General features: G+C 37.4%; 1 protein-coding gene and 1 pseudogene across 1 annotated transcript in view; both read right to left on the reverse strand.

Moving 5' to 3' along the window:
- Positions 1-3,166: 3,166 nt before the first annotated feature.
- HDAC9 (histone deacetylase 9) overlaps positions 3,167-26,464 on the reverse strand; it is a 379,234-nt gene continuing 355,936 nt past the window's right edge. Inside the window, exons 23-24 of the mRNA XM_008148368.3 lie at positions 23,906-24,053; positions 3,167-3,416 (exon numbers count right to left, since the gene is read on the reverse strand). Of these exons, the coding sequence (XP_008146590.2) occupies positions 3,377-3,416; positions 23,906-24,053 (188 nt within the window). The 3' untranslated portion in view covers positions 3,167-3,376. The remainder of the gene's footprint in view (positions 3,417-23,905; positions 24,054-26,464) is intronic.
- Positions 11,395-14,460, reverse strand: LOC129151494 (phosphatidylinositol N-acetylglucosaminyltransferase subunit H-like; annotated as a pseudogene).

Consider the following 26,464-nt stretch of genomic DNA (forward strand, 5'->3'; position numbering starts at 1 on the left):
AATGCTGGGATGAAAAAGATGAGTATAAAGTGCTGATTGAAGAAGAGAAATTGTCTCCCAGGAGACTGTTCACACGACCGTTCTGCTCACTTCCACATGGTAGCTGTAAAGAAACCCAGGACATCTACACAGCTTTATAAATGACCTTCAAACTACTGAGTTCTTAGGAGAGACCAGCCCCATAGTTTCTGAAATTTTTGTGTGAGATTTCCTGTTTTCAAATCCACCATGTTGTCATGGAGAGATGTGTGAGAGTTTTGTAAAGGCTTATAGTCAAAACTGAAGGTAACATTTCATTTCCCAGGATTGGTAAGGGAAATGCAATTGGTAGTAGTTTTTCATACATATCTGTTTTCTCTAAAATATTATTTCTATCCCTACTATGGGTGGTGTAAATTTGTTAAAATATTAAAAATATTTTATCTCAAAATGTTCTTCTCACTAAGCAGTGATTAAGTAGCCTCTGTTATCATTTGAGATCACTTATTATCTAATAAAAGTTTTTCAATGTAATATATAAACCTAGGTTGTACGATAAAATTGAGAAAATTATCTTACATTTCCTTTTTTGTACCTAAAATTAAATCTCATTAAATTGAACTCCTCACATTGTTTACTAATAGATTTCTCAAAAACATGTGTGAATTATTATGAGTTTGTGAGAAAGCCTATGGGATTATCCTTCAAAATAGGGATCAGAAAAATATATTATTGATAAAGCTTAGGGACAAATTCTTCTAATAGCCTTTTACTAGGAACTATTTTGAGCAATAAAAATTAAATGTTTAAGTCAGGAAAACTATACCAAGTGAAAATCCCTTTCAAGAAGGGCAGGCTATTTCAAAAGACATGTTGACATTCTCCAACAGCCCCCATTCCATCGCTGAGGGCTACCCTACTCCTTGTAAGGGTATAATAAGAAAGCACTACCTTCTGTTCTTACAGCTACATCCAGCTGTGATTAATCCTCTCCATAGTTTATCTGCCACCCACATACCCTAGACTCTCAGTGCAACCAATTGGGTCCAGTATCATATGGAAGGATGTGGAATTAACTCATTAATGTGTTATGTTTTAAATCTAAATAACCATAGAGATGTCTTAGTGATCTGGCTCTATCAGATTGACGGCTGCGCATAAGAATGCAACAAAATTATTGTAGGAAACATCAGTAAATTAGTATGCTTGCACTATACTGTTTAATTCTCTTATTCAACATCTAAATAATATTTGGGAAGATTGAGAGCAATAATAGAGATTTGTAAATATCTATTTATTGTAAATAGTTACAATTATGTTTCCAATTAAAATGATATAATTTTCTGTGAAAGCCTTTGGCTCCATTATTTGGTTTTCTGTAAGTAAATTTCAAGGAAATACGCAATAGATATGACTGGCATGAATTTCTCTGAAAAATATCATGAAATGTTTTACAAAAAATTCATTACTATTGTGAGTAGAGATTGACCTTACTCTTATTCAATGAAAGTAATTTTTTACCTAATACTGAGTTACATTCCACTTTAGATTTCCTGTTTCAAAGGGCGACTCAAATTTCTAAGATGTTAAACCAAGTATTGAGCCATTTTTGTATATGTAATAAAAGTCTTTAAAATTAAAATGGTAATCCTAAAAAAACCAAATGCATGAAAAAAATGGTCTGACTGTATAACAAAAGGGAGTTATATAATTCTACTTGAGTGAAATCTTTCATCTTTGATTTACAGGTTAGAGTCCTCTTTAACTAAAACCATATTGTTCTATATCTTTCATATCATAGCCTCTCCTAAAACCTTGTTTTAATTAAGGTTTCTTTCAGATTTCTGAATAAAAGCATGACAATCTTCACTTATGGCTTTAATATATCCTTTGAGTTAGGAAAATATATAAAAAGAAACATCAACTCTTTCAAAAGCATTGTCATATATTAAATACTGCAAGGTATTCTATATCAATGTCTTTATGTGTTCGAGTTATACATTGAAATAAAATTTTGGATGGTAGGGGGATAACCTACTTATATGTAGTAAGTTACTTTAAATCTCAGAAATAAAAGTCTGTTATTTTTAGCCTTTGACGGTAAGGCAACATGTGCAAAGGTTAAGTTCCTGGTGGTTTTGTTTTTTTCCACATAAAGGCACAACTTCAAGGTTAACTCAATTCAAGGTGACTTCAATGTCTTCATTAACACATTTCAGAGGTCTAGAAAATTCAGTAACATTGCTTAAGCCATATTTACCTCAATGATTTCACAGCTATAAGAACACACTAGACAAAGCAACTGTGTTAACCTGGAGAGTAAAAAAAAAAAAAAAAAAAAAATACTCAAGGCTCCTGAGAAGGGGAGATTATGGGTAATCTAGTTTTCTATAGGAAGTAAGGATGAAAGGTTAGAAGAAAGGAAGTGATGGAAGGCAGAAAAAGAAAAGTGCGAGAATAAGTTCTTGATAGATTTGGAATAAATTAAGACCGTCTTTGAAAAGTTTTCAAAGACACTGGAAATCCTCCACAGAACATATGCTTAGAGCTACTGTCGTCATCGGAGCGAGGGATGTGAGCGGGGAGGGAGGTCTCATCCTCCCAGTTGCAAATCTCATGTGTGTGTGAGAACACAGGGAGGGATGTTAGGGAAATAGGGTAGCTTTTTTTTTTTTTTTTTTTAAGTGACATAAAATATTGCACCATCCTATACAGTGTTTGAGGTTTGTTTGGCGTGTGGAGGGGGAGTTATGGCATGGTTTGCTCCACTGAAAAAGCCTCAGCGCAGTTCCTCCATCTTGAACTTTTAACTAGCAAGAGTCGAACCATGTGTTAAAACAAAGGCCAAAAAACAAACAAAACAAAACCAAACCAAATCCCTGCGATCTGTCGGGAATTGCTATCCGTTCATAGCTGAAAGCAAATCCTGTAAACAGTTTGAGACTGTTTGACAAAAACTACCCAATGAAAAAAACGGATCAGAATGTCAGGAATGAGTATTTCTTAGGTTTTGCCCAAAATTTCACTGGCTGCCACGGCGTCTGTAATGAACAGTATCTAATGCTGTATTAGACCTTTCTGGTCCCTGCTCTGGGCCCGGAGTGGGTCACCCAGCATACGAAATGCACGCTGGAAGCAGTTTCTTCCAATCGTGGTTTACTGTAACTTTAGAATCACAGCGGTTACATTTACGGAATCTTTAATGCCCTTTCAAGTCCATCCAAAGAACAAGTGAAGCTGCTGTTCAGAATTTCGTGCCCAGTGTTTATGTTCCATCGAATCTGTGCCACCCAGGCAGCAGACAAGACATGTCTGTGGGTGCTGGGGTGGGGGGCGGGGGGATACACAATGATGTCACACACAGGAAATATGGGGGGAGAGAGGGGGTCTTGGCACTTCACAAGGCTGGCTCCTCTTCCATAGGCTCACCAGCGATTCTGTAAAAATAAACAGGCAATCAGAATACGGCATAAGAGTACACAATGACATTGTAGATTTTCATGCATAATCAAAGCTGATTTTTCAGCTCTCTCTAATGTTTATTTGTGTTATTCAGTTATCCATAAATAGAGTTTCTTTCCTAGGAAGTATAAACAAATGTCAAGTGGAAAAACATTTTAGATCCAAGCAATCACTGAAAATGTTCCTGTTTATATTAAAACATGTCAGAATATTTTATAACTCCAGATTCCAAAATGTTCATGCTTTGTGTCTAGTTCAGTCCAATAATTTATTGAAAAAATTAACTACGATATTTTATTTTAGGAGCAATTGCAGTGATTTCCTATGGAACCAGGTTGCTAACTAGAGCAAAGGACCCAGCTAACTTCTGGAGGAAACTCACCAGGGCTCTGGTTTTTGCTTCTGTTCTTTCATAACTGGATTGGCTGCCTGCCGGAGGCATTTCAAATCAAATTCTGAATTTGATTAGCAAATCGCTGCTACAGACCCAACGTTTTTACAAGAAACGCACTATGGTAGTGTGTAAATAGTTTTTATTCGGCATCATCTGTGGGGTGTTCTGCTCGGGTAAAACCAAAACTAATTGCTTGAAATTTATACTTGAGATTTAACCTTAATTTGGTAACACTCTGAGGGTGTTTTAAGGCAAACTTTCAGAATGATTTTTTAATTTAGCCAAAGGGACTAATTGTAGTAGGAACCCACATACATGAGGTGGCTGGATGGACGAGAGAACACTGCTGGAATTCTGGATGCACGGAGAATTGCGTTTGAGTCTGAACTCTGCAAGTTGCTAACGTTGCAATGTGCTAACGTTGTAACTGCACTTCTGTGAGGCTGTGGTTTCAGGTTTAAAGAGCATGAGAAAAAAGACGCTCCTGACTGAATTAGTGCAGGTTAAAAAAAAAAAGGAGGTAAAACTGACTTGTAAACAAACAATATGAGACATTAGTTATTTAATACTTTGGATCTATCTTTTCGCCATCTAACGTGTAAAATGGTGTTGAATAGCCTACAGATACAGAATTATGACTACGCTACCATAAGGAAACACTATACATACGTGGATGACGGTTTCCTCTGGGTGGTGGAATGATGGGTAGGTGGTTTTCATTTTCTTTTTCTTATTGTTTATCTACTTGCGAATATTCTATAATGAATTACTTTCATACTAGAAAAAATGCTATGTTTAAAACACAGCTGTTTATGAAAACAAATGAACTGTTTAGTCATGTTATTTTATAGATTTATTAGGAAAAAAGCCAAGATTTCTATGCAGTTAAAAAGTAGTTGCCATTTTAGCTTAGCATTTTAATAACAAATTTAAAATACTGAAAGATTTTTATCCATGGAATGATAATAAGATTTTAATGCATCCTCTAAAGAATGAGAACTATTAGGTATTCATTATTTAACATTACCAAAAAGAGAGTTCCAAATGAGTCCATGTGAAACACTAAATACTACTACTACTACTACTACTACTACTACTAATGATAATCTCTAAGGGAGTTATAGTCTGTCTGAAAATGTACTGGATAAGAAAATTGTAAGTGCTTCGAGTTGCTATAAAAGATAAAAGCTATCTAAATCATTAATACTCTATTAAAATCCTTCAAAACTAAAATTTCAGCATTCTGAGAAGAAACATTTTAAACTAAGGAAAACTAAATTAGTTTATCTGTAAATATGCAAACTTATTTATATCTGAGAATATGTGGATACCTTAGATATAGAATCCTTAAACTAGATGTTCTAATGGAGACTGAATTTTCCAATTTCTTCCCCTCTAGCTTTTTTGAGATAAAATTGACATATACCATAGTGGATGTTTAAGGTGTACAATTAGTGTGATAATTTGATACACACATATATTGCAAAATATTTACCATAATAACTAATCCTTCACCTCACATTATTACCATTATTTTGTGTTGTTATAGTAAGAACCATGTTGAACCTTCTTTTTTACAGCTGTATAATATTCTATAGCACTTATATACTGTATTCTGTGTCCATTTATCTGTCAATGGACACGAGGCTGTTTCCATGTCTTGGCTATTGTGAATTATGTTGCAATGAATATGAAAGTGCAGATATCTTTTCAAGATAAGTGATTTTTTTTCTTCTGGACCACATGGCAGTTCTACTTTTAATCCTTTGCACTCGCTTTTTTCTCGATTCCTTTATTCTAATGCTAACCGTGTCGAGTCACACTCGACATCCGAGTGCAAAAGGTTAAGTTCTTGAGGACCCTTCATACTGCTTTCCACAGTGGCTGCACCAATTTATGTGCCAACCTATCGTGCCGAGGAGTTCCGTATTTTCCATATCCTCACTAACATTTTGTATCTATTGTTTTATTTGATGATAGCCATTTTAACACATGCAATTAGAGATCTCGTTGTTGCTTTGATTTGCATTTCCCTGATGATTAGTGATATTGAGCACCTTTTCATGTAGTTGTTAGCCATTTGTACATCTTTAGAAAAGTATTCTGGTCCTTTGCCCATTTTAAAATTGTATTATTATTATTACTAGTGGCCAGGTGCACGAAATTTGTGCAGGAGTGGGGGGGGGGAAGTGTCCCTCAGTCCGGCCTGCACCCTCTCTAATCTGGGACCCCTCGAAGGATGGCCTACTGCCGGTTTACAGGGATTGGGCCTAAACCAGCAGGCAGACATCCCTCTCACAATCTTGGACTGCTGGCTCCTAACCGTTCACTGCCTGCCTGCCTGCCTGATTGCCCCTAACCACTCTGCCTACCGGCCTGCTCGCCCCCAACTGCCCCCCGCTGCCAGCCTGCCCGCCCCCAACTGCCCCCTGTGCCAGCCTGTTCACCCCCAACTGTCCCCCACTGCTGGTCTGCTTGCCCCAACCTTCCCTTCCCATTGGCCTGCTCGCCCACAACTGCCCCCCTGCTGGACTGCTCACTCCAAACTGCCCCCCTCCACTGTCCTGATCACCTCCAACTGATCCCCACTGATGGCCTGCTTGCCCCCCTGCTGGTCTGCTTACCCCCAATGGCAGCGCCCCCCACCAGCCTGATCACCCACAACTGCCGTCCCATCCTGGCCTGATCACCCACCGGCGACCCAAGCTCCCAGCCCCTCCATTTTTTCTATTTTTTTTTTTTCAGCGCGCCTCCTTGAGCAGAGGCCAGGGCTGGCTGGAAGCAAGTATCTGGGGGAAGCAATTATTTATCTTCTATAATTGAAACTTTGTAGCCTTGAGCGGAGGCCAGGTCCGGCCAGGGCAGGTGGGAAGCTTGGCTTTCTCCATCGCTGGGGGCAACCCAAGCCTCCTGCTCACTCCAGCTCTGTGGCCGCCTCCATCTTAGTTGGGTTAATTTGCATACTCGCTCCTAATTGGCTGGTGGGTGTAGTGGAGGTACGGTCAATTTGCATGTTTCTCTTTTATTAGTGTAAATTATTTATTGAATTGTCTGAGTTCCATGTATATTGTGGATGTGAATCCCTTTTTAGATACATGAATTGCAACTATTTTCTCCTTTTTCATAGGTTGCCTTTTCATCTTGATTGTCTTCTGCTCCAGAGAAGTTTTTTGTCTGATGTAGTCACATTTGTTTATTTTTATTGCTTTTTTGTTGTCACATCTAAAAACCAGTGCAAAAAAATAGGTCAAGGATCATTTTTCCTATGTTTTCTTCTGAGAGTTTCATAGTTTCAGGTCTTACATTTAAGTCTTAATCCATTTTGAGCTAATTTTTGCGACTGGTGTAAGATAGGGTCCTGATTTCTATCCTTTTACATGTGCATATACAGTTTTTCAAAAAACACTTATTGAAGAAGTCATTATTTCTCCATTGAGTATTCTTGGCTCCCTTGTCAAATATCAATTGGCCATATGTGTGAGGGTTTATTGCTGGGCTCTCAATTCTGTTTCATTGGTCTATGTGTCTGTTTTTATGCCAGTGCCATAGTGTTTTGATTATTTTTGCTTTCTAATATAGTTTGATGCCTCTAGCTGTGTCCCTTCTCAAGATAGTGTTGGCTACTCAGGGTCTTCTGTAGTTCCATATGAACTTTAGGATTGTTTTTCTATTTCTATGAAAAATGCCACTGGAGTTTTGGTAAGATTAGCATTGAATCTATAGATGACTTTGGGTAGTATGGATGTTTTAACAATATAAACTCTTCTAATCCATGAACATGGAATATATTTACATTTGTGTATTCTTCAGTTTATTTAATCAGATTCTTCATTGTTTTTGGTGTATAGATCTTATTTTGTATCCTGGAACTTTACTGAATGTTTAATAGTGTTAACAGATTTTGTTTTGGTGGAATTTCCACATTTTTTATATCCAAGATCATGTCATCAGCAAACAGAGACACTTATCTTGTTTCTGATGTTAGAGTGAAATTTTTCAACATTTTATCATTGAGTATGTTAGCTGTGGGTCATATGTGACCTTTATTATGTTGAGGTATGTTACATCTATACCCAATTTGGTGAGAGTTTTTATTATCAAAGATAGTGAATTTTGTCCATTGCTTTTTCGGACCATATAATTCTTATCCTTCATTATATTAATGTAGTGTATCATACTGATTGATTTGCATATGATGAGCCATCCTTGCACACAATTTGATCACAGTGTATGATCCTTTTAAGGTGCTGTTGAAATTGGTTTGCTAGTATTTTGCTGAGGCTTTTGCATCTATGTTCATCAGGAATATTGGCCTATATAGTTTTCTTTACTTTAGTATTCTTGTCTGGCTTGTTATCAGGATAATGCTGGCTGCATAAAATTAGTTTGGTGTGTTCCCTCCTCTTTAATTTTTTTTTGGATGAGTTTGAGAAGTATTGGTGTTAATTCTTCCTTAAATTTTTAGAAGATTCCACCAGCAAAACCATGGGACTGGACTTTTGTTGGAAGGTTTTGATTATGGATTTAATTTCCTCACTAGTAATTGGTATGTTTAGATTTTCGATTTCTTCATGATTCAAACTTGCTAGGTTGTATGCTTCTAAGAGTTTATCAATTTTTTTAAGGTTGTCCAATTTGTTGGCCCGTAATTGTTTATAGTAGTCTCTTGTGACACTTTTTGTGTGGTATCAGTTATAATGTCTCCTCTTTCATTTATAATTTTATTTGAGTTCTCTTTTTTTGGTGAGTATAGCTAAAGGTTTGGCACTTTAAAATCTTTTTAAAAAACAACTGTTAGTTTCACTGAGCTTTTCTATTGTTTTTCTATTCTCTATTTCATTTATTTCTGCTCTGACTTTTATCTCCTTTCTTCTGCTGACTTTAGGCTAATTTCTTTTTTTCTCTACTCCTTAAGGTTAGTAAACTTAGTTTATTTGAGATATTTATTTATTTATTTATTTATTTATTTATTTATTTTTTAAATATATTTTATTGATTTTTTACAGAGAGGAAGAGAGAGGGATAGAGAGTTAGAAACATCGATGAGAGAGAAACATCGGTCAGCTGCCTTCTGCACACCCCCTACTGGGGATGTGCCCGCAACCAAGGTACATGCCCTTGACCGGAATCGAACCTGGGACCCTTCAGTCCACAGGCCGACGCTCTATCCACTGAGCCAAACCGGTTTCGGCGAGATATTTATTTTTTAATATAGGCATTTATTGATGTAAATTTGCCTCTTAGCACTGCTTTTGTTACATCCCATAAGTTTTGCTGTGTTGTGTTTCCATTTTCATTTGTTTCAAGATAAGTTTTTAATTTTCTTTTGATTTAATCCTTGATCCATTAGTTGGTCAGTTGTAAAGAGGTGTTTAATTTCCATATATTGGTGAAATTTCCAGTTTCCCTCCTGTTATTGATTTCTAATTTCATACTACTGTGGTCAGAAAAGATAATATGTATTATTTCAATCTTTTAAAATTTTCTAAGAATTTTTTGTGACCTAAGATATAGCCTATTCTGGAGAATGTGGAACATGGAAATAAATGTATATATTTCCCTTTCATTGCATGGAATGTTTTGTGTATGTCTGTTAGGTACACATGGTCTAAAGATTAAATCGAATGTTTTCTTATTGATTTTCTGTCTGGATGATCTATTCATTGTAGAAAGTGGGGTATTTGATTCCCCTACTATTGTTGTATTGTTGTCTATTACTCCCTTCAGATCTGTTAGTATTTGCATAATGTATTTAGGTGTCTGATTTTGGATGCATATATATTTACAATTGTTGTTTCCTCTTGACAAGTTGACCTCTTTATCCCTATATAATGGCCTTTTATGTGTCCTGTTACAGTTTTAGACTTAAAGTCTATTTCTTTCTGATACCAGTATCGCTACCTCTGCTCTATTTTGGTTTCCATTTACATGGAATATACACATAGCCTCAAAGTGAAGGGATAATATCCCTTTTTTGTGTCCTGTTACAGTTTTAGACTTAAAGTCTATTTCTTTCTGATACCAGTATCGCTATCTCTGCTCTATTTTGGTTTCCATTTACATGGAATATACACATAGCCTCAAAGTGAAGGGATAATATCCCTTTTTTGTGTCCTGTTACAGTTTTAGACTTAAAGTCTATTTCTTTCTGATACCAGTATCGTTACCTCTGCTCTAATATCCCTTCACTTTGAGGCTATGTGTGACCTGGAAACTAACGTGAGTATTTTGTAGGCAGTAATATAATTGGTTCTTTTAAAAAAAATCATTCAGTCACTCTATGCCTTTAGATTGGCATATCTAATCCATTTAAATTTAAAATAATTAATGATTCTTAAGAATTTACTACTGTCATCTTGCTAACTGTTTTGTGTCTGTTTGGTAGTTCCTGTATTCCTCTCTGGATGTCTTCCCTTTGAACTGATGATTTTCCATAGTGGTATACTTTGATTACCTTCTCATTGTATTGTGTGTATCTACTATAGGTTTCTGTTTTATGGTTACCCTGAAGCTTACTTGAAACATCTTATAGATATAACAGAATATTTTATCCTGATAACAGATATTTATGATGTCACAATTTACATCATTTTATATTGTGGATCCATTAACAAATTATACCTGTTTTTATACTTTTGTCTTTTAACCTTTATACTAGAGTTATGTGATTAACATATCATCATCATTATAGTACTGGAGTATTCTGAAGCTGCCTATATATTTACCTTTACCAGTGTGTTGTATATTTTCATGTTACTAGTTATCATCTTTTCTTTTCAGCTTGAAGAATTTTCAGCATTTCTTGTAAGGCAGGTCTTATGGTGATGAACAGCTTTTGTTTTGGAAAGTCTTTATCTCCCCTTCATTTCTGAAGGACAGCTATGCTGGGTAAAGTATTGTGCTTGGCAGTTTTTTTCTTCATCACTTTGACTATATCATCCCACTCTTTCCTGGCCTGCAAGAATTGTTGCTAAATCCACTGATAGTTTTAAAAAGGTTCCCTTGTACGAGAGAATTGTTTTTCTCTTGCTACTTTTACAATCCTCTCTTTGTCTTTGATTTTAGAGAGCTTTATTATAATGTATCTTGGAGAAGGATCCTTTTGGATTGAAATTTTGGGCTGACTTATTAGTTTCATAAACTTGGATATCCAAATCTCTCCTCAGGATTGGGAAGTTCTCAGCCATTCTTACTTTAAATAAGTTTTCTGCCCCTTTCATCCTTGTCCTCTCTTCTCCTCCTGGGACTCCAATAATTCAAAAATTGTTTGTCTTAATGGTACTCCAAAAGTCCAACAGGCTTTCCTCATTCTTTTTCATTCTTTTTCCTTTTGATCCTCTGACTGGATAATTTCAAATGATTTGACTTTGAGTTAGCTGATTCTTACTTCTGCTTGGCTCAGTCCAATGTTGAGCTCTGTACTTAATTCTTTAGTTCAGTTATTGTATTCTTCAGCTCTGAACTTTGGTTTGGTTCTTTTTAAGGTTTTCTCTCTCTTTCTTGTATTTCTTATTTTGTTCATCCTGATTTTTTTTGTTAAATTGTTTATCTGTGTTCGCTTATAACTCTCTGAGAATCTTTATAACAATTATTTCTAATTCTTTTTCAGGCAATTCATGTATCTTCATTTCTTTGGGACCAGTTACTGGACATTTACTGTGTTCCTTTGGTGGTGTCACATTTCCCTGAACCTTCATGATCCTTGTTGCTCCGGTTCTGGGACAGGAGGACAGGATCAGGGTGTCTGCAGTGCAACCGCATCACTGGCAAAACTGGAGCCTCTTCTGTTCAAACACGTGGACTTGCAGGTACAATAAATAGCTTTGTATCAGATGTGTCTCTTTCCTTCAGAATCATTTTATAGTAACCGTTTTTTTGAAAGTAGTCCATTTACTGCTTCCCACCTTCTATTGAATCAAATACACATGCATATAACTAGCCAATTCTCTCCATGTCTTGAAGCATGCAAGTAGTGTTAGTAGCATAGCAAGTTGGGAAAATATCCTAGATTTCAAGGTTTAAGTCCCAGTTTTGCCACTTTCTAAAAATTAACTTAGAGCAAATCACTATCTCTAGATGATCACTTTCTCTTTAAAATAGAAATAATAATTTCTGACCTAAGCGTTATGAGGTTCGAGTGAGTTAATTTAAGAGAACATACATTATACACTGTAAAGTGTTAAACAGTTACAGAATAACTGTGTTATTTATGTCTGTCATTGTGATGAGTTATAGTAGTTCCCTTCTCATATCCATGGCTACTAATGTAGTTGGTGCTATTTTTTACCCAATCCTTGTCCTTAAGTAAAAGTTTTATATGTCTAAATACTTTTAAAAGGTGACTTTTAGAGAAATAATCTTTACAAAACACTTAGAAAATGAACTGGCTTGGGATGACCATTTGATGTTTGTTTTTGGTGAAAGAGTGAGAAGACATGCTCTGGAAATATGGGGGCTCTCTCCTTCACTCATCTAGAGAAGTGTGGGGGCTCTCTAATGCAATCATAAAAGTTTACCTTGATTAACAAAAACACAGTTGTGGAAAGGGATGGGGGAAGGGGAGATATGAATCTTCATATCTTTGAATTTAATTCTATTTTTAATTAAGTGAGGTAGAGATATAGTATGGTTTAAATAAAACCTCTAAAAATAAACTTTAGTACAATAGTTCAACTAATTGAAAGATATAAACTTCTACTACAGTAAGCCAATTTAACATTAATGGTCTTCTTTCAATGAAGGGCAAACATTTCATATACTAAGGGAAGATTTAGTTCAGTCCACCAATCACAGGTTATGATACTTTACACAAATAAAAAAAAAAAGAATTTAACTTCAGTTAAGATATAGCATAAAATTAAATTCTTTTATTTCCCCTTAAATGGGTATTTCATATCCTATGATTTTTAAAACAGTATTTAATTAGTATTAATAATGTCATTTAGTAAGATACATCTTATTTTATTATTGGTTTAATTTTTTGGAAGGAGACCTGTTTATTAAGAGAGGCATCATATTTAACCCTGTATAGGAGCTAGGGGGAGAGAGACTAGTCTTTTGAAGGGCTGGACTTTTTTCTTTACTTTTATACAGTTGGAAATTATCTTTCTCGGGAGATATCAGTTTCCCATTGTCTTGCTCCACTAATTTCAAAAAAAATGTAAACTCGAACGTACTTAGGGAATTCATGAAGTGCTCTTTGTCAACATGACTTTTGGCATGTCGTTTCTTACGGTCTCCTCTCAGTTGGTGAAGTACACGTACCTCACAAGGGAGCACTGAAATACCAGGAACACTTTGCTCAACATCACACAGTGATCTGGGTTCCAGTCACCTGCTCTGTGGCTCTCAGGTCCACTGCATCCACCCCGGTTCCTAGGACCAGGTGCACATGATGGTTTGAATACAGAAAATACACCAGCCGGGCGGGGGCTTAGGAGTCATTTCCCACGGAAGACAGTACAGGCCTTCTGAATGCCGGGCTCCTGGGCTTGTGGAGGTGGCTTCCCGGTGTGCCAGGGTCCCCTGGCAGCTCCTGTACACTTCAATCAAGCAGTCCAGCTGGGGCGTGGCACTCCGGAAGACAGGTACTACTTGGGATATGCCATTTGGTTCCACCGGATCGTTCAATAAAATGCAGAGGTAGGCAGTCATCTTCTGCATGTAAATAGCCTCATTAATGATAACATCCTTCCCCTTGCCCACCTCAGTGAAGGTGGTGCTTTCTTTGCCAGAGGCATAGGATGAAGTCATCTGGATGCCAAGGGAATCAGTGATTAACAGAGTCTCCTGATCAAGCTTCACAGAATGGAGGTAACCAAGCAGGCCTGTGAGGGTGATGGCTATGGCAGCGGAGAGAATCATGCTGATCTCGCAGAGGGTGAAGAGCCACCAGCCACATGGAGCAGGCGACATTGGTGAGCGAGCGCAGTGAGAGCCGAGGACAGCTGAGGCAGAACTGCAGCAGGACGGGGAGTAATAGATGTCCGAGAAGCTCAGCTCTTCCTCTATGGCGGGTCTGCATGCACCCCTACGGTCCACTGCTCTGGCCGCCGCCACAGCCACCAGCCCGAATCCTTACTGGTTTAATTTTTTTAACTTTCATTTTTTTTATTGTTTAAAGTATTACATATAGTAGTACATATATCTCCTTTTTTCCCCTATTGACCTTCCCCCAGCCTCCCCTATCCCCTTTCTTACTGGTTTAATTTAATCCCTATATTCTACTTCCTCATCCTCCTCCACGGCAAGCAACCTAACGCATGCTTTGTACACGATTTTGTTCACAAGGCTTTCTTCAATGCTATGTACTACTGTTTTGTGGGCATTTACAGTATTTTTATTTTATGCAAATTTAATTTTTATATACACAGGTATAATTAATCTTGCTTAATATTCTCACTCAGTGGTGTATTTGTGTTTTTCTAGTCTGCAGCTGCCAAGTGCTACGTGGCATCTCCATTGTGTACATTCACCACATTTTAACTATTCATTCTCCCAATACGGGGCCCCGGGTTTGACTCCTCCTATCTACCCATCATTAATAAAACTGTAGTGAACTTCTTAGAACATGTATTTGAATGACCCTCGGTGAGAATGTCTTCGGTATACACTCCCAGGAGCATGATTACTACGTCATATGCTTTGCATAGACTAACTGGTAGTAAATTGCTTTCTAGCATGGCTGTCATAGTTTACCTTTCCACAGCTGTGAGGGCTCACTCCAAAGCCCCACATCTCCCCAAAAACTGGCACGCCTCCATATACTGAACTTTTCATTGATTCAAGAAATAATTAGTGAGTATATAGTATTCATCTGGCTCTGTTCTAGGCACTAGAACTACAGAGGAGACATAAAAACTATAGCAGGGGACCTGATCTAATTTTGGGATTGATGGTCAGTGGACATTCTCCAAGAAGAGAAAGAAATATTGGATCTGAGATCTAAAGTATAAGTGGAGGAGAATGGAGAAGTCAGTATAGGGTTAGTGGGAGTATAAGGAAGACAAGATAAGTAATCCAAACAGAGGAAAGGGTATGTGCCAAGAAGGTCTGATGTGCACGTGAGTACGGCTCTTTGGAGAAAATTTGAAACCACATTGAGATACTATTGAATACTCACTAAAAGGCTTCATTATAAAGACTGATTATACAAAGTGTAGGTGAGGATATGAAGCAACTGGAACTGTCATTCATTGCTGATAGAAATGAAAAATGGCATAGCCCTTTTGGAAAGCACTTGGAAGTTTCTTACAAAGTAAAACATATGGCTCCCTTGCAGCTCAGCAATTCCACTTCTAGGTATGTATCAGAGAAATTGAGTGCTTCTGTTCACAAAACAAAAATGTGCACAAAATTTCAGAGAGATAGGTTCTTCAAAAAATTAAAAATGTCATTACCATGTGATTCAGCAATTCCACTTCTGGGTATATATCCAAAATAAATGAAAACAGGATCTTGAAGAGATACTTGCATGCTCATTCATTGAAGTATTCAGCCATAAGAAAGATGGAAGTCTTGACATATGCTACAACATGGATGAACCTTGAGGACATTATGCTAAGTAAAGTAAGCCAAGTCACAAAAAGGCAAATACTGAATGATTCCACTTATATGAGGTATCTAAAGTAGTCATATGCTTAGAAACAGAAAGCAGAATGATGGTTGCCAGGAGCTGGGGTGAGGGGGAGAAGGGAAGCTATTGTTAAATAGGCTTAGAGTTCTGTTTTACAAGGTGAAAATGTTCTAGAGATATGTTGCACAACAATGGACATATACTTAATGGTAGTTATTGTACACTCAAAATGGTTCAGATGGTAAATGTTATGTGCTTTTTACCACAATAAAGAAAAATCAGCTCAGTGGATAGAGCATTGGCCTGTGGACTGAAGGGTCCCGGGTTTAATTCCGGTCAAGGGCACATGCCTGGGTTTTCGGCTCGATCCCCAGTGGAGGGTGTGTAGGAGGCAGCGAATCAATGATTCTCTCTCATCATTGATGTTTCTGTCTCTCTCTTCCTCTCCATTCCTCTCTGAAATCAATAAAAATATATTTAAAAAAAGAAAAATCATAGCATCTTTATTTATGATAGCCCCCAATAGCAGAGGACTTGAATAGACATCTTTCCAAACAAGACATACAGACGGCCAATAGGTACATGAAAATGTGCTCAACATCACTAATCATTAGGGAAATGCAAATCAAAACCACAATGAGATACCACCTCATACTTGTTAGAATGGTTATTATAAAAAAGATAAGAAATAACAAGTATTGGCTAGGATGAGGAAAAAAGGGAATCCTTGTGCACTTTTGGTGGCAATGTAAATTTTTGCAATGACTATGAAAAACAGTGTGGAGGTTCCTCAAAACATTAAAAATAGAACTACCATATGATCCAGAAATCCCACTTCTGGGTATTTACCTGAAGGAAATGAAAACACTAATTCAAAAAGTTATCTGTACCCCCATGTTCATGGTAGCATTATTTACAATAGCTAAGCCATGGAAGTAACCAAAGTGTTCATCAATAGATAAATGCATAAAGAAAATTAGATACACACATATAAATATATATACATATAAATATATATATATACAATGAAATATTATTCAGCCTTAAAACAGAAGGAAATCTTGCCATTTGTAATAACATGGATGGACCCTGAGGGCATTATGTTAAGTGAAGTAAGTCAGACAAAGAAAGACAAGTACTGTAGATCTCACATAGGGAAGCTAAAAAAAACCCTAAACTTAGAGAGACAATAAACAGATTGGTAGTTGCCAGAGGTAGGGCAAAATGGGTAAAGGTGGTCAAAAGGTACAAACTTCCAGTTATAATTAAATATAAGTCCTGGGAATCTATGTACAGCATGGTGACTACATAGTTAATGTGTTGTATATTTTAAAGTTGCTATGAGAGTAAATCTTAAAAAAATTCTCATCAAAAGAAAATAATTTGTAGCTACATGTGGTGATGAAAGTTAACTAGATTTATTGTGATGTTTATTTACCAATATTCACAAATGTCAAATCACCATGATGTACACCTGAAAGTAATATAATGTTACATGTCAATTATATCTCAATTTTAAAAAGCAGAAATAAAATTAATAACTCCACATGTGAAACAAGTCAAACACTCATCCACACGTGCATGAATAAAGAAATTAGGGCTTGTTTATACATTGGAATCATGCATTATAATAAAAATGAACAAGCTGCTGACTGAATGGATTCAAATACATTATGCTTAGTAGAGTGAAAGCCAGATAAAAAGCAATATATATTACAATTCCTTTTAGATTAAATTCAAGAAGTAGCAAAACTAATCTACAGTGTTAAAACTAAAAAAAAAAAAAAAAAAAGTTACATCTGGTGGGAATGGCATTGACTAATAAGATGCATAAATTAACTTTCTTGGTGATGAAAATGTTCTTGATCTGTTCTGGGTGGTGTGTATGTGACTATGGAATAAGTACAAATATTTTGATTTGTGCATCTCAGGTTTATCAGGAATATCTTAGCTTAAAAAAATAAAACAAGGTTATGTTGGAAAGCAGATCACCAAACAAAGAGGAAAGATGTCAGAGATAAGGCACAAAATGAAGGTAAGCGTCTGATCATGCCAGGTTTAAGGGTCCTGTTAAGGATGCCAATCTTAATGCTAATGGATGGAAAGGCATTTCAAGTGGAGGTATGGCAAGATTTGCTCTCTAGTTGTTTTTTGACTCATTTGCATGAGCTCCCGATTGCTTTGTAGAAAATAGATTAGAAAAGAGGCAAAATGTATATGGGAATTAGTAAGGCAACTACTGAGAATTTGGATGAAAGATGAAGGTACTTTGGATTGTGTTGGCAGTAGATGTTAAAAAAACAGCAACACAATAGTCTCTCTCTCTCTCTCTCTCGGCTGCCTTCCTTCTTATTTACTAGGTAAAATCCTACATTTTCTTTCACCCTGGCTCATTTGTCCTAATCCTATGATTTGGTCCCTAGTTCTTGGCCAATGTTAGGTCTTTTTTCATTCTGCAGCTCACTCTATTAAAATGACTTGTCACTTATAGTTGATTGTTCATGTCTGATCCTGTGGTAGGAAGAATAACAGCCCCAAAAGATATCTATAACCTAATCCTGGGAGCTATGAATATGTTGCCTTGCAAGACAAAACTAACTTTGTAGATGTGCTTAAGATTAAGGACCTTGAGATGGAGAATTATTCTAAACTAGAGGCCTGGTGCACGAAATTCATGCGGCGGAGGGGGGGGTTCTCTCTGCCCGGCCTGCACCCTCTCCAATCTGAGACCCCTTGAGGGATGTCCGACTGCCAGTTTAGGCCCAATCCCCAAACTGGCAGTCAGACATCCCTATCGCAATCTGGGACCACTGGCTCCTAACTAATCACCTGCCTGCCTGACTGTCTGATCACACCTAACCACTCTGCCTGCCTGCCTGATGCCCCTAACTGTGCTCCCCTGCTGGCCTGATTGCCCCTAACTGTGCTCCCCTGCTGGCCTGATTGCCCCTAACTGCTCTGCCTACCTGCCTGATCGCCCCTAACTGCCTCTGCTTTGGACCCTGCAACCATGGCTTTGTCCAGAAGGACATCTGGAAGATGTCCGGTCTATCCGGTCTAATTAGCATATTACCCTTTTATTAGTATAGATTATCCTGGTATGTCTAATGTAATCAAATGAGTCTTTAAAGGTAGAGAATCTTCCTGTTTATTTTTTTAAGCCAACTTTCCTAGCTTTTTTTCTTTAGTTCGAGAGAGATGTGATGACTGCCGAAAGTTCAGAGAGATACAAAGTTGTTGGCTTTCAAGATAGAGGAAGGCGCTCCTAAGCCAAGGAATGCAGGCAGCCTCTAGATACGAGAAAAGTCAAAGAAGAGATTCTTCCCTACAGCTTCCAGAAAGGAACCAGACCGGTCCAGCTTCTGATTTTAGCCCAGGAGATCTGTGTCAGCTTTCTGACCCTTTGCCACTTTAAGTCACTGAGTTTGTAGTAACTTTTAAAGATAGCAATTGAAAACTAATACAGTCCCCAAGTAAGTAAATGTTTTGAGGACTGAAGGAAGCTTTGTGACCCTGGCTCCCAACATTTGTCTCGCACATAGAAAAAAATCAGGAAGTGTTTAAAGAATGCACAAACCAGATTTTCTTCCTCCTCATTCTGTAAGTTGGAGGATAATCCTGTGATCTGCCAGCATCCCTTTTGTATTTTCCTTCCCCCATAAAGACAATTCCTTTTTTCATTCCAAGAAATACTTGACCATCCCCTCCTTCCTTTGTTGTGTTTCCCTAGTCAACCCATGTTTATGATGCGAGTACTATGGATTCTGTTTAGTCAACATATTTGAAAATGCACATTGTCAATTAGTACTATGAAAGAAAATAAAGGTAAAATACACATTTTATCTCACAAAATTCATAAACTCATAAAATGATAAAAATGCTGATTCTCTCAGAAAACATAATAAACAGGGACAAGAAGAGCTTAGGTATCATCACAAAACGTTATGTTATCAATGTTATGTTTAACATGTTTTGCCTTCTATCTTGGATTTATTCATTCAATAAGTATTTGTTTATTACCTACAATGTATCTGGCATTGTGGAAGTTCTTAAATCAGCTAACCACAGATTAGTTAACTGAAACAACTTATTGCTTAGTGATTATTTGTCAAAATCTTGTTTTTCATGACTCTTCTATTGATTTAACCTATGAATAGTTAAACATACAAATGCCCAGGTACAGTCGCTATATCCTAGTATTATAGATCGTTATGATGAATGATGTATTAAAGGAGGGAAAATATAGAGCAAAGTGAAGAATAAGAAATATGATAGAAAACAATAATAAAAACCAACCTTTACTGAGTTCTTACTATGTGTCAGGTGTTCTGTTAAGTTCTTAAGATGTATTTGTGTCATTTCATTCTCAAAACTCTATGAAATTTTCCCTTCATTTTGAAGACAAAGAAAATAAAGCCCAGAGAGACAAGTAACTTGCCCCTGACCAAACAATTATTAAGTTGAGATTATTATTATCTAGGCCAGCTGATTGTAGAGTCACACTCTGTTCTTCCTCTGTAATTGTAAGATGATAGCTGTGAAAATACTAAGTCAGACTTCACACATGTTGCAAGACTGCCTGTTCAGCACTGAAAACAGAGATTAAACAGATGGTCCCAGGAAGAGGAGGAAAAAGATAGTAAGGGACAGGCTATCCTTCCTTTTCCCAGGAATTTCCAAATCTCAGCCCACCTTTCAACTAAGGATTTGTTGACATTGGATTAAAATTAAGAATAAAATTTATATTGGTATGTTTGTGTAGTTAGATAAAGAAGTACTCAAAATAATGGTATCTTAGAGAAGAATCAGAAACTTGCATACTTCGTGCAATATTTTAGTGTCTAGAAGCCTTGGAGACACACTCCTAAAGGATGGAAAACAAAGTTGATTTTCTAAATATATTAGACATTAGACAAGAATGTGTATTTTTAATAGTGGTCTGTATTTCTATATAAATCTTCAGATATAGGAAAATGGGGTTATCAATGTCCTGGGCACTACAGATAGGCTATTCAAAGCTAAAGCAGATGATACTTGGGATTTTCCAGTGTATTATTACACTTGTTTTTCATACTCATGAATAAGATAGTTACTCAAGATACAAAATGGCCTGTCATATTTCTCATGCTTTTATATTATATAATGATTTGAAACCATCTCATTCATGAGAGAAGTTATCTGAATTTGAAGATGAAATGATTAAATAACTAAATCAGACTGTATTAAGGAAACATAACACAATCCATGTTATAATCAATAGGTCAAACTCATATTTGATAAACCTAACTTTCAGTTGTGTTTCCAATAACTCAATAGTTGAACATCCTGAAGTCTTACTTGACAGAGCAACCTTTTTCTTTATTTTCAGCAGATTCTGAACAGGTATCCAAGAATAAACCTGAATACTGCTTTGACCTTGTCAAAGCAGAAGCATTTGAAACACATATCTGACCAATGCAGCCTCCTGGACAACAAAAAACCCCTAAGATCACAACTCTCTTTTAAAAACAATATGCTGTATATGACCAGACCTATTTGCTTAATATTCTTTGAACGTATAACTTGGCCTACTTAAATTTTTTTCATATTTTGTTTTTGTTTTGCTTTTGCTGATCCACCAATCATTTTTCCCACTCAAGTCCTTTGCCATCTGAAAATTAGGTTTTGAAAACTGCATTTCAGTCAATCATTCCCAAAATGAATCCCCAAATATCAACATTTTCTAATAATGTATTCTTCATGGTCCGCTAATGAGTTATAAAAATGAAATGACTGTTTTTCTCTGTGTTGTCATCTCCACCCCCATCCCCCATCCAAGAAAAATGAACAAAAAATACTTACAATGGTTCTTAGCCAGGAGCATTTTATCCCTTATTCACTAGTGGTAAATGAGTCAGATATGAGTTGGCCAGGAAAAGAGCTGCTTTACCCAAAATCTTAGCACAAAATGAGTCATCTCACTCCAAACACCAATATATCCTCCAAAATAACTGGCAAGAATATCCTATAAAAAGAATCTTGCCTTCACCCTTTTCCATCCATTTAACTCTCTGATTTTTCTAATTTTTCAATTTCCTGTGCACTTAGAACATTGCATTCATAACAAAGGCCCGATAATATATCCACCTTTCTGTCTCATTCTGAAAGTCATCTTTCCTATATTGAGTAGGAGGACAATTCAGATAGTATTCCCCTGAAAAGGAATAAATGCTCCGTGGCTTTCAAGGTTTCTCTCTGACTCTGATGAAATCCATGCATGGTTCACTAGGAATGCAAAAGCCAGTTCTAGAATAATTTTTCTTTTCCTCTCCTGAAACAGTGAGTTCAAAGCCATAGAAAATATTTCAAGCAAAACCATTTTCCTTCCCACAAGAGAAATCAATCAAAATTGATACAGTCTGTCTAAAACTGATAAACAAATAAGAGTTGAGGCAGCAAATGTCAGTTCTGTTTCCCTGTATGTCAAAACATTCCCATTCCCTTTCCCCTTCTCTCTCTGCCATGAGATGGAGCTAAAAAATCACTGTGAACTGAAGCCAGGGCTGAGTCCCTCTGAATTAGCATAAGTCAGGCACCCTGTTTACCTGCGCAAACAAGCACACGTACAGAGCTAAATCCTGCCAAAGTGCTCAGATTTTTTCATTACGTAGGGCTCATAACATGACTGATTATTCTTTCTTAAAAATTAATTTTATTTACTTATTTAATCCTCACCTCATGATATGTTTTTATTGATGAGAAAGAGAGAGAGAGAGAGAGAGAGAGAGAGAGAGAGAGAGAGAGAGAGAGAGAAAGAAACATGGATGTGAGAGAGAAACATGGATTGGTTGCCTCCCGTATGTGCCCTACCTAACTGGGGATTGAACCCAAAACCTAGGTATGTGTCCAGACCTGGAACTGAACCTGCAAATTTTTGGTGTATGGACGATGCTCCAATCAATTGAGCTACCCAGCCTGGACACTGTTATTCTTAATTACTCCAAACTCTGCAATTTAATGGGCAAAATTACTTATAATTCATTTCACTCAGGCTGGAATTTAGCTTCATTTCTATATATTAAATGAATTCTCAAGCATTGCTATTCTCTTTTTATTATCCAACACTAACAGATGCTAGTTCCCTCAGTTTTATAGCCCTCAAATGACAGACACTAACTGGATTTGGCCTTGGGAATAATTACAACACCTTTGGATTATGAACTTGGTTCAATTCTTAGCTGGGAACGGCAGGGGGTTAGTTCATATTATCAAAGACGTAAAATAAGTTTTCCCTTATGTTCCAGATGCCCATATGATGATGCCTTTTAATACAGTACTGTGTGACTTTTCTTTCCCTGCTGGTAATCTGTTATTTAAGTGGTTATGGTAAGAAAAAATAAAAGTGAAATCCCCTATTCAGTGTATCTCCTGCTCTTGACCAAAACAAGATGTTAAATCCATTAAACTCTGAATGCTCAGTAAAAGAAAGAAAGAAAGCTAAAACTGTTCAAATTTGTGCATTCTTGGGAAAATTGCCAATGTATGTAGTAGTAGCAGGATCGGTGTAATTAATGGTGATGTTATTTACAGAGGGAGTCCGATTTCATTCTCAGAAGCAATTTTCAAGTGCAAACTGTTCAAACTGAGGAACTGGGGCTTTGAAGTCAGCTGTAGAAAGCACCAATATTCATGGATGGACATTTGTGGTGTCTTTGGTCATAGTAGACTCAAAAGAAATTCTGCCTACAGCATTGTCTGTAGGATAATGCGATGAACACCAAAATGCATAAACCAATAACATTTCTTAAAAGGAAAATAAGCAAATGCAATCTTACTAGTATGTCAACCTTATTCCCTCCCTCCCCCCCACCCCCCGCTGAAAGCTCTCTTCATTCATATGAAGACTAACTGAAATCAATCCCTTCTTTTCATACTGTGAAATAAAATCAGACCCACGTCCACACTTTTCCTTTACACACATTTCTTTCTCCTTTGGAGGCAATGCCCATCTTTATCTAATTGTTGAACCTCAACAACAGTCACATAAGAGCTTGTATGTATATAGGCGATCCAACTGACTAACAATACCTCCAGCTTCTACTCTCTCTTTTTCTGTTGGTGATATCAGTAATTTCAAAAGGATGAGAGAAAGAAAAGAACATCTGGAAAAACATAGATAACTAGGGATAGAAGGTAAGCCCATAAGCAGCTCTTTCCATAATAATCTGCACGAAATTATCCAACAAGAAGTGATTTTTCTCACCATCTATCTCATCCCTGCCATTTCGCTGTGAACTGCAACCACATGCTCCAGCTCATGTTTCCCAGGAAAAAGGAAACAAATGAATGAATTCTTGACAGCGGACAGCATGTGCTGGGGCATCTGTGGCTTTGGAGAAGACAGGTGGTGGAAGGGGAGGAGACAGGTGAAGGAGAGTCTGGAGAGGGGTTCAGGAACGTGAATGATGAGCCTGGAGGTTACTGACCTTGATGGTTCCCCCATGCTGGACCCATACCTGCTATCTTCTTGAGCGAAGGGCTGTTCCACATCCACCGTCAGGGAGGCCAGGGCAGAAACGGTGTCTGTCTCCTCTTGCAACTGAGCCCCAGCCAGAGCACAGCCCCTTGGCACAGCCACCATTCTTACTGACTTCCAGTACTTGCCTAGGAAAACACACACACATGCATCAAACTTTACTGGAATTTTAGCTAGAGCAGTATTAATCAGAATATTCATCTAGGTCCAACTCAGAGTAGCTGTTAAGTTAAAATTCACCATGCTATACATGGTTGTAATTTGGTTTCTTAACTGTTATGATTAAGTCTTTGACTCACTCTAAGAATGCCAAATTGTTAAGTGCTCATATTCCCAACTTGGAGTCGCTGCCTTGCTCAGAAGGTAATAAGTGAGGAATAATCCAGGTCTAATGAACTCACTCTCAGATTGACAGCTGTCTCTGCAACTAACGAAGCAAATTCTGGGCACTGTGCCCCCTGGGAAACACTCAAGAGACTGGGAGGTAGAAGTCTCGGGGAGAAACTGAATGAAATAGTAATGTTGAAAATTGCTACTTGAGCCATTAACTTTTTTTAATGAGGTTGGAATATTAAAGAAAAAGAAAAGCCCAGAAATGCCAGCATGAATCGAATGGCAACTTTGCCAGAACAATCAGGTTTGTTAGTCCTGGATGTTCTTTCTTTCTTAACCCCAGGGTGTGTACTAGAACAATAATTGATTTAAAACTTTAATATATGCACTAGCTGATGTTGGAACCCTTCCATATGTCACAGGGATGTTTCTTTTTTATTTTTTGAGGCAGGGAAGGAGAATGAGAGGAAAATAGGAGGTCATTTCATGAGAACATGCCAGTGGGATAAATATGAAAGAGTAGAGTTAATGATCTTCTTACAGCCCCTAAGCTATTTTGGGGGAAGTGTTTTGTCACCCCAAATCAAAGCAGGAGAATCGCCCTGGGTGCTAGCATGACTTACCAGGTTAGAACTACCTCTGCAGCCTGACCAATTAGGCAGAAAGTTGGCATACATTGTTTCCTTAGTTACAACACACACACACACACAGAGAGAGAGAGACACACACACAGAGAGAGAGAGAGAGAGAGAGAGGGAAACACAACAACAAAACAAAACAAGTTCCACCAGGGAAGAAAGGCAAATGGATGAACACTGGATTGGAAAGAAAGATAACTGGGTTCTGGACCCAGCACCACCTCATGGTGACAACGCTCTCCGGCACTTTATCTCGGCTTCTCAGAGCAAGGGGATGGCCTCAAACCCCTTCCAGCTCTTACTAACATTTCATGATTGACCTTTCCTCATCTTCCTGCTTCACAGAGAAATGAATGTCCTGTCAGGGAAGGAGACCAGTCTCCCCAGCTTCTCACAGAGTTGTCTACTGCTATGATCACCTGGTCTGACCAAAGTCTGAGAATCATAAAGCTTTTAATTTGGACCACATCATAGCAGTTTTAACTATGAATGAACTCACAAACTATTTTTTGAAAGCTAAGGCTGTGCCAGATGTTTAGGACACAAAGATGCTTCCCTGGCATCAAGCAACTCATGGTCAAGTTGAAATGGCGCTTTTAGTAAACAAACAATGACAATTTTGTGTAAAAAGGACCCATGTGTTCCGGAGAGGAAATAAGTAGAACATATACTTATGATGACGGGAAGGTGAGAGAAGACTTGCCAGAAAAAATAACACTTGACTGAATATCTGAGAGACCATCAGAATTTAGTCAAGCTGAAAGAGATGGAGGTGGTGATGATGAGGTATCCCTGGAAAAGAAAACACTGTATACAAATAAGCAGAAACTTGAGTTTATGTAGATTATTGGGGTATAAAGTCCACTGCTAGGCATAACTGGAACACAGGAAAAGTCTGGATGTGATGAATGATACTGCTAGGTAATTAACACACAATCTTGAATAACATGCCAATGATTTTGGACTTCACCTTGTGAGTGTGAGGGCCATCTTAAGCAGAAGATGTAGGGAATCAAGTTTAAGTTTGTAACAGAACCTTCTGGAGAGATCATGGATGATAGATTAGAAGGTGAGGAGAGTGGTGGCAGGAAACCAATTTCACATCTTGGCAAAAGTCCAGGGGGAAATGATTTCTAAATGAAAAGGAAATGACATAATAGAGATGAGGAGGGACTAAAGAGAGGTTTAGGAGGTAGGCAATGAAAATGTACCTTGGCTTGTTCTTCAGTCACTCCCCCCACCCACACCTCTCTCAACTTTGAAAGATGACCCTGAATCGACAGTTCCATGACAAGACCCTAACTTCTCTAGGTCACTATGTATTATAATCTTGCCCTGGTCGGAAATGCTGTGTTCTGTCTATAAGTGCGTCCAGTTGTACTGAGTTTCAATAAGTATTAGTATTAAACACTATTTTAGCTCATGAAGCTGGTGATGCTGGGTGACATGCTTTCCTTTTTTTCTGGAGAGACTAACATGGGCCCCTGGCAAACAGGGAGCTGGTGTTTTATGGGTTGAATTATGTTATAAACATTACAGGAAAGAGAAACTGCTACGACTGAGCTCCG

Source organism: Eptesicus fuscus, chromosome 14 (genome assembly GCF_027574615.1).
Source record: "Eptesicus fuscus isolate TK198812 chromosome 14, DD_ASM_mEF_20220401, whole genome shotgun sequence".
Taxonomy (NCBI): domain Eukaryota; kingdom Metazoa; phylum Chordata; class Mammalia; order Chiroptera; family Vespertilionidae; genus Eptesicus; species Eptesicus fuscus.